At 31.9% G+C, this 17,704-nt stretch overlaps 1 protein-coding gene across 1 annotated transcript in view; it reads left to right on the plus strand.

The window, feature by feature from the left end:
- The window catches only part of LOC130920770 (PDZ and LIM domain protein 3-like), a 30,978-nt gene that overhangs the window by 5,606 nt on the left and 7,668 nt on the right, over positions 1-17,704 (plus strand). Inside the window, exons 2-4 of the mRNA XM_057844213.1 lie at positions 4,208-4,359; positions 6,882-6,966; positions 7,040-7,227. Coding sequence (XP_057700196.1) covers positions 4,208-4,359; positions 6,882-6,966; positions 7,040-7,227 — 425 coding nt within the window. The remainder of the gene's footprint in view (positions 1-4,207; positions 4,360-6,881; positions 6,967-7,039; positions 7,228-17,704) is intronic.

Raw genomic sequence — 17,704 nt, forward strand, 5'->3', positions numbered from 1 at the left:
GCCTCAAAATCAACAGGAATTGGCCCACTATCAACAGGAGGTGACCTCAGAATGCCCCAAAATCAACAGGAAGTGACCAAAAACAAATAGGAAGTGATAAAAAAAAAATGCTCCAAAATTAACAGGAAGTGATCGAAATCAAAAGAAAGTGAACTGAAAATGCTCCAAAATCAACAGGAAGTAACTGAAAATAAAAAGGAATACAGTCTTAAGTGACCCAAAATCAATAGGAAGTGATCTAAAAATGCTCCTAATCAACAGGAAATGATGCAAAAATTTCCCAATTAAGAGGAAGTGACCCAAAAAAACAGGAAGTCACCTGTAAATGCTCAAAAATCAACAGTACGTGACCAAAAATGAATTGGAGGTGACCCAAAACTTCCCTATAATTAAGAGGAAGTGACCCAAAATAAAAAGGAAGTGAGCCATAAGTGACCTAAAACAAACAGGAAGTGATCTGAAAATGCCCCCAAATTAACAGGAATTGACCCATCTTCCCTGTTGAGTTAGGAGGCATTCCTTCATCACTTCCTGTTGAATTTGGGGGCATTTACAGCTAACTTCCTGTTGATGGCGGGTTACAGAACAGGAGGTCATGCGGGAATGTCCCCAAATGTCAAGGTGAAATGAATCGGAAGTGATCAAATCTCAACAGGAAATGACCTGAAATGCACATAGACGTTGGATCCGTTTGAACTTCAAACGGATCCAACGTCTATTTATCTGCCAATTTTGGGGCATTTCAGGTCATTTCCTGTTGATTTTTGCTCACTGCCTGTTGATTTTAGCGAATCACTTCCTTTCCATTTGGGGACATTTCCATGTCACCTCCTGTTCAGTAACCCAAAATCAACAGGAAGTGACCCGTAAATGCCCCAAACGGACGTAGACATTGGAAGTACAAATGGATCAAATGTCTATGTCCCTCATTAGCATAGGCGGATCTACTATTCAGGCGAAGTAGGCCCACAACCAGCTGCCCTTGCCCCAACGAGCAAGGGCTTGGGTCACCGGAGCCAGCAGCACCCGCCAATTATTCGTCATGTATAATTATATCAGCATTCCAAACAAACAAATAACAAAACAAAAAAGAAAGCCATTTGAATGCTGCATTTATATTATTTCTCCTCCACAAACACGCACTACAATGGACTGTTCCACGACGACGGACTAAGTATCAGTCGCTTTGCTTCATTTAGCACCGTTTAGCTTCACTTAGCTCCGCTTAGCTGTTCGTTATCTTCACTTAGCTCTCCCGCGCTTTTCACGCCACTAAGATTGCTATTTTTACAGCTCACTTGCTACTTTGCCCGTCGGCTATCGTTTATTTCGAACACATGAGCGAACGTGCTCTCCATGAGAGCCAAAGTGCAGTGAGGGAGAAGTTGAGAACATGCCGCTAATGCCTCTTTTAACTCTCTTCTTCTCGGGTATTTTAAATTTTTATGTCGCTTATCCGATTCCTCGATTATTCGAACTAACTAACAGTCCATTAACTCATTCCCTCCCAGCCATTTTCACCGGAGCAAGGCCCTCCTTCGTTCCCGGCAGTTATACTGGATTTTGACTGATTTTGCAAGGCCCACAGAAAATTCTCTTTTATTGCTATATAAACATGGAACCCACCAAAAGAAAGATTAGACTCTCTTCTTTCAGCAGAAAAAAAAAGTTAGTTCATATCTTTTTCCATTCTTTAGAAATCAGCATTAGAAAGTAGCTTAGTTTGAGCAATTTTCCAAATTCTGATGAAAAAAACTGAGAAATTGAGCTTTTTGTAAAAGCATTAGGGCTGTCAAAATTATCGCTTTAACGGGCGGTAATTAATTTTTTAAATGAATCACGTAAAAATATTTGACGCAATTAACGCACATGCCCCGCTCAAACAGACAAAAATGACAGTACAATGTAATGTCCGCTTGTTACTTGTTTGTTGGTGTTTGTCTCCCTCTGATGGCGCTTGGGTCCAACTGATTCTAAGGGTTAGTACCATGAGTGAGCATTGCGTAATTATTGACATCAACAATGCCGAGCGACTAGTTTATTTTTTGATTGAAAATGTTACAAATTGTATCAAAACCAAAACATTTAGAGGGGTTTTAATATATTTTTTTATAACTTGTACTAACATTTAGCTTTTAAGAACTACAAGTCTTTCTATCCATGGATCGCTTTAACAATGTTAATGTTGATGCCATCTTGTTGATTTATTGTTATAATAAACAAATACAGTACTTATGTACCGTATGTTGAATGTATATATCCATCTTGTGTCTTATTTTATCTTATTTGTCTTACTTGTCTTATTTTACTTTATTTATTTACACATAACTAAACTGCTGAACTATTTGCGCACATAACAACGGGGAAGGCTCTCGGCTGCTCCCGTTGAATGAGGTGGCTCCCAGTAATCTGATGAGTCCGGATCAAGATCGCTCTCACTTTTTTCATCATCTTCATCGTTGATTTCAACCTTGGGCTCAGGAGTAACGAAACGTGAGCTCCGAGAACGCGTGTGGAACCTGACGCTGTTGTGGCCGTCACCGTCTGTCTCATCAAGATAGATTTTTTTTTTAATCCTTCTTTGACGATGGTTTCGTTTTCTTTTCAAAACACTCCTCCAGTGTCATTTGCCTTTTTTAATTGATCGTTCTCCACATTTTTCTCACGCGTCTTTACAAAATCCCTCCAACTTCCGTTTCCTGACTATTTTTCTTCACTTCCTTTCTTGGCCCGAGATAAGTTCTTACAAAATGCGGTACTGCCCTCCAGTGGCCATCTTAAAATGAGTTTTGACCATTGTGCATTGCAGTTTAGGTGCATCAGAACCAGGGATGCTTCTTGTCAAAAAAAACAAACCTAAAAGACGTATAAGTAAGTTTTTGGGACACTGAAACAATTAAAAATAGAACGTATTTTTTCTTAATAATTAAAATTTTTAATTGAGTTAATTACAGCTTAAATTTTAATTAATCGTAATTAATCGCAATTCCAACAATCTACAAAATATGCCATATTTTTCTGTAAATTATTGTTGGAATGGTAAAATAAGACACAAGATGGATATATACATTCAACATACGGTACATAAGTACTGTATTTGTTTATTATAACAATAAATCAACAAGATGGCATTAACATTATTAACATTCTGTTAAAGCGATCCATGGATAGAAAGACTTGTAGTTCTTAAAAGACAAATGTTAGTACAAGTTATAAAAATTTTATATTTAAACCCCTCTTAATGTTTTCGTTTTAATAAAATTTGTAAAATCAAAAAATAAACTAGTAGCCGGCCATTGTTGCTGTCAATAATTACACAATGCTCATGGGTGCTTAAGCCCATAAAATCAGTCGCACCCAAGCGCCAGCAGAGGGCGACAAAACTCCCCAAAACACAAGTAAGAAGTTGGCATTGCACTGTGCTGTCATTTTAATCTGTTTGAGCTGGGCATGTGCGTTAATTGCGTCAAATATTTTAACGTGATTAATTATAAAATTTAATTACCGCCCGTTAACCCGGTAATTTTGACAGCCCTAATTTATACGTTTTTGGGAGCAAATGAGTTAATCGACAACTAAAATAATCGATAGCTGCAGAACTAGTCCGATCCATGTTATTCGCCTCCTCCCTCCAAGTCAGCATGGATGGGACGTCTAGCGCCGTCAATGGCAGCCAGTCAGTTAACATGAAGACAATTTTAGCGGTTACAAAGTATGGCCATATTTCAGGATTTGAATGTATTGTTCATTTGAAGCGAGAGGGGAAAAAATAGATGCGGGGAGCCTTGCTTGAATAAGTTATTTTTGGTCACACGACCTCATTGTATGTAGGCGTGTTTGGTAATGCAATAAGGTCACGCCCCCGCTTTTGGATGATCTTTCGGGACCTCTTGTTAGTCTTCTCCGATACCAGATACCGTTTAATAGTGGGGCCTCAAAGGTCAAAAGTGGAACTCATTCAGTGGTCATTGAATGATAAATGGCTGTTAAATGTCAATGGTACGTTAATGAATTATGTTGACGTATTAATGCAGAGGTTTCCAAATTATTCCACATCAGGCTGCAGTATATGTGCCGGATTGGTTGAAATAAAAACCAGGACCCAAAGCGGCCCTTGATGACCACCATTGAGAACCCTGCATTAATGGAGCATCCTTACCTGTTGACTAAAAACATTTGTATGTTTTTAAATAACGGCGACGGCTAGGTGACGCCCGGCAGCAAGGCGGCCCTGGCCGACCTGCGCCCCGGCGACTTGATCGTAGCCATCGAGGGCGCCTCGTCCGATGACATGCTGCACTGCGACGCTCAGAACAAAATCAAAGAGTCTAACCAACAGCTCGCGCTCACCGTGGAAAGGTATGGCGGGAGGAAAAAATGGATGTCTTGTCATCCATTTTTTCATGTGAAAACATGATAATTATCGTGTAAAAACATGAAAGTTATCAAGTGAAAGCGTGAGCGCTATCATTTAAAAAGTTGATGATCATCATATACAGTCAAAACATAATAATTATCATGTAAAAATGTGAAAGCTACCATGTAAAAATGTGACGGCTAACATGTTAAAACGAGATAATTATGTAAAAACGTGATAACTAACATGGAAAAACGTGATGATTATCATGGATAAACGTGATTATCGTGTAAAAACATGAATGCTATCATGTAAAAACGTGATGATTATCATGCAAAAATGTGAAAGTTATCATGCAAAAATGTGAAACATATCATGTAAAACGTGATAATTTTCATGTGCAAACATGATCATTATCGTGTAAAAACATGAAAGCTATCAAGTGAAAGCGTGAGCGCTATCATGTAAAAACTTGATGATCATCATATAAAACATAATAATTATCATGTAAAAATGTGAAAGTTATCATGCAAAAATGTGAAACCTATCATGTAAAACGTGATAATTTTCATGTGAAAACATGATTATTATCATGTAAAAACATGAAAGCTATCAAGTGAAAGTGTGAGCACTATCATATAAAAACAAAAATTATCATGTAAAAACGTGACACTAACATGTTAAAACGTGATAATTATCATGTAAAAACGTGATAACATGGAAAAATGTGATGATTATCATGGAAAAACGTGATTATCGTGTAAAAAACAAACCCTATCATGTAAAAACGTGATGATTATCATGCAAAAATGTGAGTTATGCAAAAATATGAAACCTATCATGTAAAACGTGATCATTTTTATGTGAAAACATGAAAGTGTGAACACTATCTTCATATAATGATGATCATCATAAAAACATGATAATTATAATGTAAAAATGTGAACGCTATCATGTAAAAACCGTGACGCTAACGTTAAAACGTGATAATTATCATGTAAAAACGTGATGACATGTAAAAACGTGATGATTATCATGCAAAAATGTGAAAGTTATCATGCAAAAATGTGAAACATATCATGTAAAACGTGATAATTTTCATGTGCAAACATGATCATTAACGTGTAAAAACATGAAAGCTATCAAGTGAAAACGTGAGCGCTATCATGTAAAAACTTGATGATCATCATATAAAACATAATAATTATCATGTAAAAATGTGAGTTATCATGCAAAAATGTGAAACCTATCATGTAAAACGTGATCATTTTCATGTGAAAACATGATTATTATCATGTAAAAACATGAAAGCTATCAAGTGAAAGTGTGAGCGCTATCATATAAAAACAAAAATTATCATGTAAAAACGTGACACTAACATGTTAAAACGTGATAATTATCATGTAAAAACGTGATAACATGGAAAAATGTGATGATTATCATGAAAAACGTGGTGATTATCGTGTAAAAAACAAACCCTATCATGTAAAAACGTGATGATTATCATGCAAAAATGTGAGTTATGCAAAAATATGAAACCTATCATGTAAAACGTGATCATTTTTATGTGAAAACATGAAAGCTATCACGTGAAAGTGTGAACACTATCTTCATATAATGATGATCATCATAAAAACATGATAATTATAATGTAAAAATGTGAAAGCTATCATGTAAAAACCGTGACGCTAACGTTAAAACGTGATAATTATCATGTAAAAACGTGATGATTATCATGTAAAAACATGATTATCACGTAAAAATATGAATGCTATCATGTAAAAACGGGATTATTATCATGTAAAAATGTGACAACTATCATGTAAAAACATGATAACATGTAAAGATGTGATGATTATCGTGTAAAAAACGTAAAAGCTATCATGCAAAAATGTGTAACCTATTATGTAAAAATATCATTTTCATGTTAAAAAGTGATAATTATCATGTAAAAACATGATAACTAACATGTAAAACGTGATGATTAACTTGTAAAAACATGACAACTAACATGTAAAAATGATTAACATGTAGAAATGTGAAAGTGGTCATGTAAAAACGTGACCATTACCATGTAAAAAGATGAAAGCTATCATGTAAAAACATGACAATTAACATGTAAAAACGTGAAAGCTATCATCTAAAAATGTGAAAGCTGTCATTTAAAAACATCATTTTCATGTAAAAACGTGGCTATCATGTAAAAATGTGTCAATTGTCATGTGAATTCATGAAAGCTATTTAGTGAAAGTTATCATGTGTAAACTTATCATGTAAAAATGTGAAAGCTAACATGTAAAAACATGATAACTAGCATGTATAAACATGATTATCGTGTAAAAAGCTATCAAGTGAAAGCATGAACGCTATCATGTAAAAACGTGATGATTACCATGTAAAAACTTGATTTTTATCATGTAAAAACATGAAAGCTTTCAAGTGAAAGCTATCATGTGTAATTTGTAACTGTAATCGAGTATGAGTAATTTACCCACCTCTTTTGTTTTTTTGTTGCCGCGAGTAGAACGGAAGCCAAACTGTGGTCGCCGTTGGTGACGGAGGACGGCAAAGTCAGCCCCTTCAAGATCAACCTGGAAGCCGAGCCGCAGGTTTGTTGGGGGTAAAAAATAAAACTGTCCACTAGGCGGACCGCGATAGACGTCCGAGCATTTTTACGCGTAGGAGCGGCGGGCGGTGGGCGCGGCGCATAACCGGCGAGCGCAGCCCTTCGTGGCGGCGGCCAACATCGACGACACGCGTCAGGTGGTCAGCGCCACCTACAACACGCCCATCGGACTCTACTCTTCCGGAAACATCCGGGACGCCATGGAAGGACAGATGAAAGGATTCGTGCAGCCCAAGCCCGACAGGTCAGAGTCAAAAATCATTGGACATTCACATATCATCCTCCAAGTTTAAAAGAATTTCCTGTCGATGGCAGGCAATGGGTTAAATACTATGAAAAAAAAAAAATCAAATCTACAGTACCAGATGGGAAAACTTTAAAAATGATGATTATCATTTAAAAACGTGAAAGCTGTCATGTAAAAATGTAATGATTCTCATGTTCAAATGTGAAAGCGGTCATATAGCAACTTGATGATTGTCATGTAAAAATGTGATCATTTTCATGAAAAAACTTGACGAATATCATGTAAAAACATGAAAGCTATCATGTAAAAACCCAATAATTTTCATGTAAAACCATGAAAGCTATCAGGTGAAAGTGTGAAAGCTATCATGTAAAAAGTAAAAAATATGATTCTCATGTAAACATGTAAACGCTGCATTTAATTAATTAATTATTTTTTTTTGCTAAAAAAAAAAAAAACAGCTTGTACATTAAGGCTTTTTCCTCAAAAAAAAAAAACAAAAAAAAAAACGACCATGTATAGTGTGGCTTTAAAAAAAAAAAAAAAAAAACACCATGTAAGGCGTTTTTTTTTTTGCTTGCTTGCTATAGTAAGACTTTTTTTTTCCCAAAAAAACGACCATGTATAGTTAGCTTTTTTTCCTCTAAAAACGACCATGTACAGTAAGTTTTTTTCTCAAAAATGACCATGTCTAGGAAGTCTTTTTTTTATTTTTTATTTTTATTTTTTGCTTAAAAATCAACCATGTATAGTAAGGCTTTTTTCTCAAAAACAAAAAAAACATGTAAGACTTTTCTTTTCTTAAAAAAAAAAAAAAAAGACCATGTATAGTAAGGCTTTTTTCCTCAAAAAACAACCATTTATAGTAAGACTTAAATTTTTTCCTATAAAAATGTACATGTATAATAATAATAATTTTTCCTAAAAAACGACCATGTAAAATATGGCTTTTTTTCCCCAAACAAATGGCCATGTATAGTAAGTTTTTTTTCTCTAAAAATGACTATGTATAGTAAGGCTTTTTTTCTCCCCCCCCCAAAAAAAACGACCATGTACATGTACATGAACATGTACCATGTTTTTTTCTCAAAAAACGACAATGTATCATAAGCCTTTATTTTATTTTTTTCTTTAGACCATGTATAGTATGGCTTTTTTCCTAAAAAAAAAACGACCATGTATAGTAAGGCTTTTTTTTTCTGCTTAAAAATCGACCATTTATAGTAAGGCTTTTTTTCTCAGAAAACAACCATGTATATTAAGACTTTTTTTACTCTAAAAATGAACATGTATAATAAGGCTTTTTTCCCCCCTAAAAAACGACCATGTAAAGTATGGCTTTTTTTCTCAAAAAACAATAAAAAAATACATGTAAGACTTTTCTTTTCTTAAAAAAAAAAAAAAAAAAAAAAGACCATGTATATTAAGGCTTTTTTCCTCAAAAAACGACCATGTATGTCAATTTTTTTTCTCAAAAAACAACCATGCATAGTATGACTTTTTTTTTTTGAAAAAAATGACCATATAGGAAGGCTTTTCTGCTTAAAAACGACCATGTATAGTAAGGCTTTGTTTGCTGAAAAAAACGAACATGTATGGTATGGCTTTTTTTTCTTCTTAAATATAAACCAACCACGTATAGTAAGGCTTTTTTTCTTACCAAAAAAAAAAGACCATTTATAGTAAGGCTTTTTTTCCCTCGAAAAACGACCATGTATAGTATGGCTTTTTTTTTCTTTAAAAAAACGACAATGTATAGTTTGGCTTTTTAGGGCTTAAAAAATCGACCATGGACGGTAAGGCTTTTTTTTCTCAAAAAACAACCATGTATAGTCAAGCTTTTTTCCTCAAAAGATGACCATGTATGGTAATTTTTTTTCTCAAAAAACGACCATGTATAGTATGGCTTTTTTTTCTTGAAAAAAATGACCATGTATAGGAAGGCTTTTTTGCTTAAAAACGACCATGTATAGTAAGGCTTTTTTTGCTGAAAAAAACCGAACATGTTTAGTATGTTTTTATTTTTCTTAAAAAAAAAAAATGACGACATATAGTAAGGCTTTTTTTCTTACAAAAAGCTCAGTGGTAGAGTAGTTGTCCCCTAAACCGGAGGTTGTGGGTTCAATTCTCCGCCCTGATGAATACGCCTAAGTGTCCTTGAGCAAGATACTGAACCCCACGTTGCTCCTGGCGCTGCGTCACCAGTAGGTGGATGGCGAGATAGTGTAAAGCGCTTTGAGCGCCTTGAAAGGTGGAAAAGCGCTATATAAGTATAACACCATTTACCAAAAAATGACTATGTATAGTAAGGCTTTTTTTCTTCAAAAAACGACCATGTATAGTATGGCTTTTTTTTTTTCAAAGAAAATTACCATGCATAGTTTGGCTTTTTAGGGCTAAAAAACGACCATGGACAGTCAGGCTTTTTTTTCCCTCAAAAAACGACCATGTATGATAATTTATTTTTCTTTACAAAAACGACAATGTATAGTATGGCTTTTTTTTTTCTCAAAAACAACCATGTAGAGTAAGGCTTTTTTTTTTCTTTAAAAATACGACAATGCATAGTTTGGCTTTTTAGGGCTTAAAAAAACGACCATGGATAGTTAGGCTTTTTTTTCTCAAAAAACGACCATGTATAGTATGGCTTTTTTTCTCAAAAAAAAAAAAAAAAAAAATGTAAGACTTTTCTTTAAAAAAATCGACCATGTATAGTAAGGCTTTTTTTTTCACAAAAAAACAACCATGTACAATAAGGCTTTTTTTTTTCTTTAAAGAAACGACAATGTATAGTTTGGCTTTTTAGGGCTTAAAAAACGACCATGGACAGTAAGGATTTTTTTTTTCTAAACAAAAAAAAAAAACGACCATGTATAGTATTGCTTTTTTTTCTTAAAAAAATGACCATGTATAGGAAGGCTTTTCAGCTTAAAAACAAGCATGTATAGTAAGGGTTTTTTTGCTGAAGAAAACAAACATGTATAGACCGTTGACAGTAAGGCTTTTTTTTTCTCAAAAAATGACCATGTATAGTCAGGCTTTTTTCTCCTCAAAAAACGACCATGTATAGTTTGGCTTTTTTTTTTCTTAAAAAACGACCGTGTATAGTATGGCTTTTTTTCTCAACAAAAAAAAAAACAAAACGTAAGACTTTTCTTAAAAAAAAAAAAAAAAAAAAAAAAACATGTATAGTAAGGCTTTTTTTTCACCAAAAACAGCCATGTACAATAAGGCTTTTTTTTCTTTAAAAAAACGACAATGTATAGTTTGGCTTTTTAGGGCTTAAAAACGACCATGGACAGTAAGGCTTATTCTAAAAAAAAAAAAAAACGACCATGTATAGTATTGCTTTTTTTTTCTTAAAAAAATGACCATGTATAGGAAGGCTTATTTGCTTAAAAACAACCATAAAGGTTACCATAAACCACAACCATTAAGGTTTTTTTTGCTGGAAAAAACAAACATGTATAGAAAGGGTTTTTTTCTTACAAAAAAAGACCATGTATAGTAAGGCTTTTTTCCCCTCAAAAAACGACCATGTATAGTATGGCTTTTTTTTTTTTCAAAGAAAATTACCATGTACAGTAAAGCTTTTTTTTTTTCTTTAAAAAAACGACAATGTATGGTTTGGCTTTTTAGGGCTTAAAAAAACGACCATTGAGAGTAAGGCATTTTTTTTTCTCCAAAAAAAAAAAAAAAAACGACCATGTATAGTATTGCTTTTTTTTCTTAAAAAAATGACCATGTATAGGAAGGCTTTTTGGCTTAAAAACAACCATGTATAGTAAGACTTTTTTTTTTCTCAAAAACGACCATGTATAGTATGGCTTTTTTTCTCAAAAAAAAAAAAAATAAATAAAACATGTAAGACTTTTCTTTTCTTTAAAAAAATCGACCATGTATAGTAAGGCTTTTTTTTTTCACAAAAAAACAACCATGTACAATAAGGCTTTTTTTTTCTTTAAAGAAACGACAATGTATAGTTTGGCTTTTTAGGGCTTAAAAAACGACCATGGACAGTAAGGATTTTTTTTTCTAAAAAAAAAAAAAAACGACCATGTATAGTATTGCTTTTTTTTCTTTAAAAAATGACCATGTATAGGAAGGCTTTTCAGCTTAAAAACAAGCATGTATAGTAAGGGTTTTTTTGCTGAAGAAAACAAACATGTATAGAAAGGCTTTTTTTCTTACAAAAAAAATGACCATGTATAGTAAGGCTTTTTATCCTCAAAAAAAAACGACCATGTATAGTATGGCTTTTTTTCTAAAAAGCAACCATGTACAGTAAAGCTTTTTTTTTTCTTTAAAAGACGACAATGTATAGTTTGGCTTTTTAGGGCTTAAAAAAACGACCGTTGACAGTAAGGCTTTTTTTTTCTCAAAAAACGACCATGTATAGTCAGGCTTTTTTCTCCTCAAAAAACGACCATGTATAGTTTGGCTTTTTTTTTTCTTAAAAAACGACCATGTATAGTATGGCTTTTTTTCTCAACAAAAAAAAAAAACAAAACATGTAAGACTTTTCTTAAAAAAAAAAAACAAAAAAAAAAACATGTATAGTAAGGCTTTTTTTCACCAAAAACAGCCATGTACAATAAGGCTTTTTTTTCTTTAAAAAAAACGACAATGTATAGTTTGGCTTTTTAGGGCTTAAAAACGACCATGGACAGTAAGGCTTATTCTAAAAAAAAAAAAAAACGACCATGTATAGTATTGCTTTTTTTTTCTTAAAAAAATGACCATGTATAGGAAGGCTTATTTGCTTAAAAACAACCATAAAGGTTACCATAAACCACAACCATTAAGGTTTTTTTTGCTGGAAAAAACAAACATGTATAGAAAGGGTTTTTTTCTTACAAAAAAAAGACCATGTATAGTAAGGCTTTTTTCCCCTCAAAAAACGACCATGTATAGTATGGCTTTTTTTTTTTTCAAAGAAAATTACCATGTACAGTAAGGCTTTTTTTTTCTTTAAAAAAACGACAATGTATGGTTTGGCTTTTTAGGGCTTAAAAAAACGACCATTGACAGTAAGGCATTTTTTTTTCTCCAAAAAAAAAAAAAAAACGACCATGTATAGTATTGCTTTTTTTTCTTAAAAAAATGACCATGTATAGGAAGGCTTTTTGGCTTAAAAACAACCATGTATAGTAAGACTTTTTTTTCTCAAAAACGACCATGTATAGTATGGCTTTTTTTCTCAAAAAAAAAAAAAAAAAAAAACATGTAAGACTTTTCTTTTCTTTAAAAAAATCGACCATGTATAGTAAGGCTTTTTTTTCACAAAAAAACAACCATGTACAATAAGGCTTTTTTTTTTCTTTAAAGAAACGACAATGTATAGTTTGGCTTTTTAGGGCTTAAAAAACGACCATGGACAGTAAGGATTTTTTTTTCTAAAAAAAAAAAAAACGACCATGTATAGTATTGCTTTTTTTTTCTTAAAAAAATGACCATGTATAGGAAGGCTTTTCAGCTTAAAAACAACCATGTATAGTAAGGGTTTTTTTGCTGAAGAAAACAAACATGTATAGAAAGGCTTTTTTTCTTACAAAAAAAATGACCATGTATAGTAAGGCTTTTTATCCTAAAAAAAAACGACCATGTATAGTATGGCTTTTTTTCTAAAAAGCAACCATGTACAGTAAAGCTTTTTTTTTTCTTTAAAAGACGACAATGTATAGTTTGGCTTTTTAGGGCTTAAAAAAACGACCGTTGACAGTAAGGCTTTTTTTTCTCCAAAAATGACCATGTATAGTCAGGCTTTTTTTTTCTCTCAAAAAACGACCACGTATAGTATGGCTTTTTTCTCAAAAGAAAAAAAAAAATGTAAAACTTTTCTTTAAAAAAATCGACCATGTATAGTATGGCTTTTTTTCTCAACAAAAAAAAAAAACATGTAAGACTTTTCTTTAAAAAAATTTTTTTTTAAACGACCATGTATAGTAAGGCTTTTTTTTTCTCACAAAAAACAACCATGTACAAGAAGGCTTTTTTTTTTTTTTTTTTTTTAAACGACAATTTATAGTTTTGCTTTTTAGGGCTTAAAAACGACCATGGACAGTCAGGCTTTTTTTTCTCAAAAAAAAAACAACAACCATGTATAGTATTGCTTTTTTTTTCTTTAAAAAATGACTATGTATAGGAAGGCTTATGTGCTTAAAAACAACCATGTATAGTAAGGGTTTTTTTGCTGGAAAAAACAAACATGTATGGAAAGGGTTTTTTTTCTTACAAAAAAAAGACCATGTATAGTAAGGCTTTTTTTCTTACAAAAAATGACCATGTATAGTAAGGCTTTTTTTCCTCAAAAATGACCTTGTATAGTATGGCTTTTTTTCCTCAAAAACAACCATGTACAGTAAGGCTTTTTTGTTTCTTTAAAAATATGACAATGTATAGTTTGGCTTTTTAGGGCTTAAAAAACGACCATGTATGATAATTTATTTTTCTTTATAAAAACGACAATGTATAGTTTGGCTTTTTAGGGCTTAAAAAAACAACCATGGACAGTATGGCTTTTTTCTCAAAAGAAAAAAACAAAACAAAAACATGTAAGACTTTTCTTTTCTTAAAAAAAAAAAACGACCATGTATAGTAAGGCTTTTTTTGCTGAAAAAAAAAGAATATGTATAGTATGGCTTTTTTTTCTTAAAAAAAACGACCACGTATAGTCAGACTTTTTTTTCCTCAAAAAATGACCATGTATGGTGGGTTTTTTTCTCAAAAAAAATCACCATCCATAGGAAGGCTTTTTTGCTTAAAAACGACTATGTATAGTAAGGGTTTTTTTTGCTGAAAAAAAAAAAAAACTAACATGTATAGTATGGCTTTTTTTTTTCTTAAAAAAAAACGACCATGTATAGTAAGGCTTTTTTTCTTACAAAAAAACGACCATGTATAGTAAGGCTTTTTTTCTTACAAAAAATGACCATGTATAGTAAGGCTTTTCTTCCTCAAAAACAACCATGTACAGTAAGGCTTTTTTTTTCTTTAAAAAAACGACAATGTATAGTTTGGCTTTTTAGTGCTTAAAAAACGACCATGGACAGTAAGGCTTTTTTTTCCTCAAAAAACGACCATGTATAGTCAGGCTTTTTTTTCTCAAAAAACGACCACGTATAGTAAGACTTTTTTTGTTACAAAAAAAAACATGTACAGTAAGGCTTTTATGTTTCTTTTAAAATATGACAATGTATAGTTTGGCTTTTTCGGGCTTAAAAAAACGACCATGGACAGTATGGCTTTTGTCTCAAAAGAAAAAAAAAACAAAAAAAACATGTAAGACTTTTCTTTTCTCAAAAAAAAAACGACCATGTATAGTAAGGCTTTTTTTTTCTTTAAAAAAACGACAATTTATAGTTGGCTTTTTAGGGCTTAAAAAAACGACCATGGACAGTAAGGCTTTTTTCTCCCCCCCCCCCAAAAAAAACGACCATGTATAGTATTGCTTTTTTTTCTTAAAAAAATGACCATGTATAGTAAGGCTTTTCTTCCTCAAAAACAACCATGTACAGAAAGGCTTTTTTTTTTCTTTAAAAAAACGACAATGTATAGTTTGGCTTTTTAGGGCTTAAAAAATGACCGTGGACAGTAAGGCTTTTTTTTCCTCAAAAAACGACCATGTATAGTCAGGCTTTTTTTTTCTCAGAAAACGACCACGTATAGTAAGGCTTTTTTTGTTACAAAAAATGACCATGTATAGTAAGGCTTTTTTTCCTCAAAAACGACCATGTATAGTATGGCTTTTTTTCTCAAAAACAACCATGTACAGTAAGGCTTTTTTGTTTCTTTAAAAATACGACAATGTATGGTTTGGCTTTTTAGGGCTTAAAAAAACGACCATGGACAGTATGGCTTTTGTCTCAAAAGAAAAAAAAAAAAAAAACATGTAAGACTTTTCTCAAAAAAAAAACGACCATGTATAGTAAGGCTTTTTTTTTTCTCACAAAAAACAACCATGTACAAGAAGGCTTTTTTTTTTTTTTTTTTTAAACGACAATTTATAGTTGGGCTTTTTAGGGCTTAAAAAACGACCATGGACAGTAAGGCTTTTTTTTCTCCAAAAAAAAAAAAAAAAAAAAAAAACGACCATGTATAGTATTGCTTTTTTTTTCTTAAAAAAATGACCATGTATAGGAAGGCTTTTTGGCTTAAAAACAACCATGTATAGTAAGGGGTTTTTTTTGCTGAAAAAAACAAACATGTATAGAAAGGCTTTTATTCTTACAAAAAAAATTACCATGTATCGTAAGGCTTTTTTTTCCTAAAAAAACGACCGTGTATAGTATGGCTTTTTTTCTAAAAAACAACCATGTACAGTAAGGCTTTTTTTTTTCTTTAAAGAAACGACAATGTATAGTTTGGCTTTTTATGGCTTAAAAAACGACCATGTATAGTCAAGGTTTTTTTCCTCAAAAAACAACCACGTATAGTATGGCTTTTTTCTAAAAAAAAAAAAAAAAAAAAGAAACATGTAAGACTTCTCTTTTCTTGAAAAAAAAAAAACGACCATTTATAGTGTGGCTTTTTTTTCTCAAAAAAACAAACAAAAACAAAACATGTAAGACTTTTCTTAAAAAAAAAAAAAAAAACGACAATGTATAGTTTGGCTGTTTAGGGCTTAAAAAACGACCATGACAGTCAGGCTTTTTTTTTTCTAAAAAAAAAAACGACCATGTATAGAAAGGCTTTTTCTCTTACAAAAAAATGACCATGTATAGTAAAGCTTTTTTTCCTCAAAAAACGACAATGTATAGTTTGGCTTTTTAGGGCTTAAAAAACGACCGTGGACAGTAAGGCTTTTTTTTCCTCAAAAAACGACCATGTATAGTCAGGCTTTTTTTTTCTCAGAAAACGACCACGTATAGTAAGGCTTTTTTTGTTACAAAAAATGACCATGTATAGTAAGGCTTTTTTTCCTCAAAAACGACCATGTATAGTATGGCTTTTTTTCTCAAAAACAACCATGTACAGTAAGGCTTTTTTGTTTCTTTAAAAATACGACAATGTATAGTTTGGCTTTTTAGGGCTTAAAAAAACGACCATGGACAGTATGGCTTTTGTCTCAAAAGAAAAAAAAAAAAAAACATGTAAGACTTTTCTCAAAAAAAAAACGACCATGTATAGTAAGGCTTTTTTTTTTCTCACAAAAAACAACCATGTACAAGAAGGCTTTTTTTTTTTTTTTTTTTTAAACGACAATTTATAGTTGGGCTTTTTAGGGCTTAAAAAACGACCATGGACAGTAAGGCTTTTTTTCTCCAAAAAAAAAAAAAAAAAAAAAAAACGACCATGTATAGTATTGCTTTTTTTTTCTTAAAAAAATGACCATGTATAGGAAGGCTTTTTGGCTTAAAAACAACCATGTATAGTAAGGGGTTTTTTTTGCTGAAAAAAACAAACATGTATAGAAAGGCTTTTATTCTTACAAAAAAAATTACCATGTATCGTAAGGCTTTTTTTTCCTAAAAAAACGACCGTGTATAGTATGGCTTTTTTTCTAAAAAACAACCATGTACAGTAAGGCTTTTTTTTTTCTTTAAAGAAACGACAATGTATAGTTTGGCTTTTTATGGCTTAAAAAACGACCATGTATAGTCAAGGTTTTTTTCCTCAAAAAACAACCACGTATAGTATGGCTTTTTTCTAAAAAAAAAAAAAAAAAAAAAAGAAACATGTAAGACTTCTCTTTTCTTGAAAAAAAAAAAACGACCATTTATAGTGTGGCTTTTTTTTCTCAAAAAAACAAACAAAAACAAAACATGTAAGACTTTTCTTAAAAAAAAAAAAAAAAAACGACAATGTATAGTTTGGCTGTTTAGGGCTTAAAAAACGACCATGACAGTCAGGCTTTTTTTTTTCTAAAAAAAAAAACGACCATGTATAGAAAGGCTTTTTCTCTTACAAAAAAATGACCATGTATAGTAAAGCTTTTTTTCCTCAAAAAACGACCATGTATAGTACTTTTTTTTTTGCTGGAAAAAAACGACCATGTATAGTATGGCTTTTTTCCTCAAAAATGACCATGTATAGTATGGATTTTTTTTCCTCAAAAACAACCATGTACAAAGCTTTTTTTCTTTAAAAAATGACAATGTATAGTTTGGCTTTTTAGGGCTTAAAAAACGACCATGGACAGTATGGCTTTTTTCTCAAAAGAAAAAAAAAAAACATGTAAGACTTTTCTTTTCTCAAAAAAAAACAAAAACGACCATGTATAGTAAGGCTTTTTTTTCTCACAAAAAACAACCATGTACAATAAGGCTTTTTTTTTTCATAAAAAAAAAAAACAATTTATAGTTTTGCTTTTTAGGGCTTAAAAAAACGACCATGGACAGTAAGGCTTTTTTTTTCTCCAAAAAAAAAAAAAACGACCATATATAGTATTGCTTTTTTTTCTTAAAAAAATGACCATGTATAGGAAGGCTTTTTGGCTTAAAAACAACCATGTATAGTAAGGTTTTTTTTTTTG

This window comes from Corythoichthys intestinalis, chromosome 8, assembly GCF_030265065.1.
Source record: "Corythoichthys intestinalis isolate RoL2023-P3 chromosome 8, ASM3026506v1, whole genome shotgun sequence".
Classification (NCBI taxonomy): domain Eukaryota; kingdom Metazoa; phylum Chordata; class Actinopteri; order Syngnathiformes; family Syngnathidae; genus Corythoichthys; species Corythoichthys intestinalis.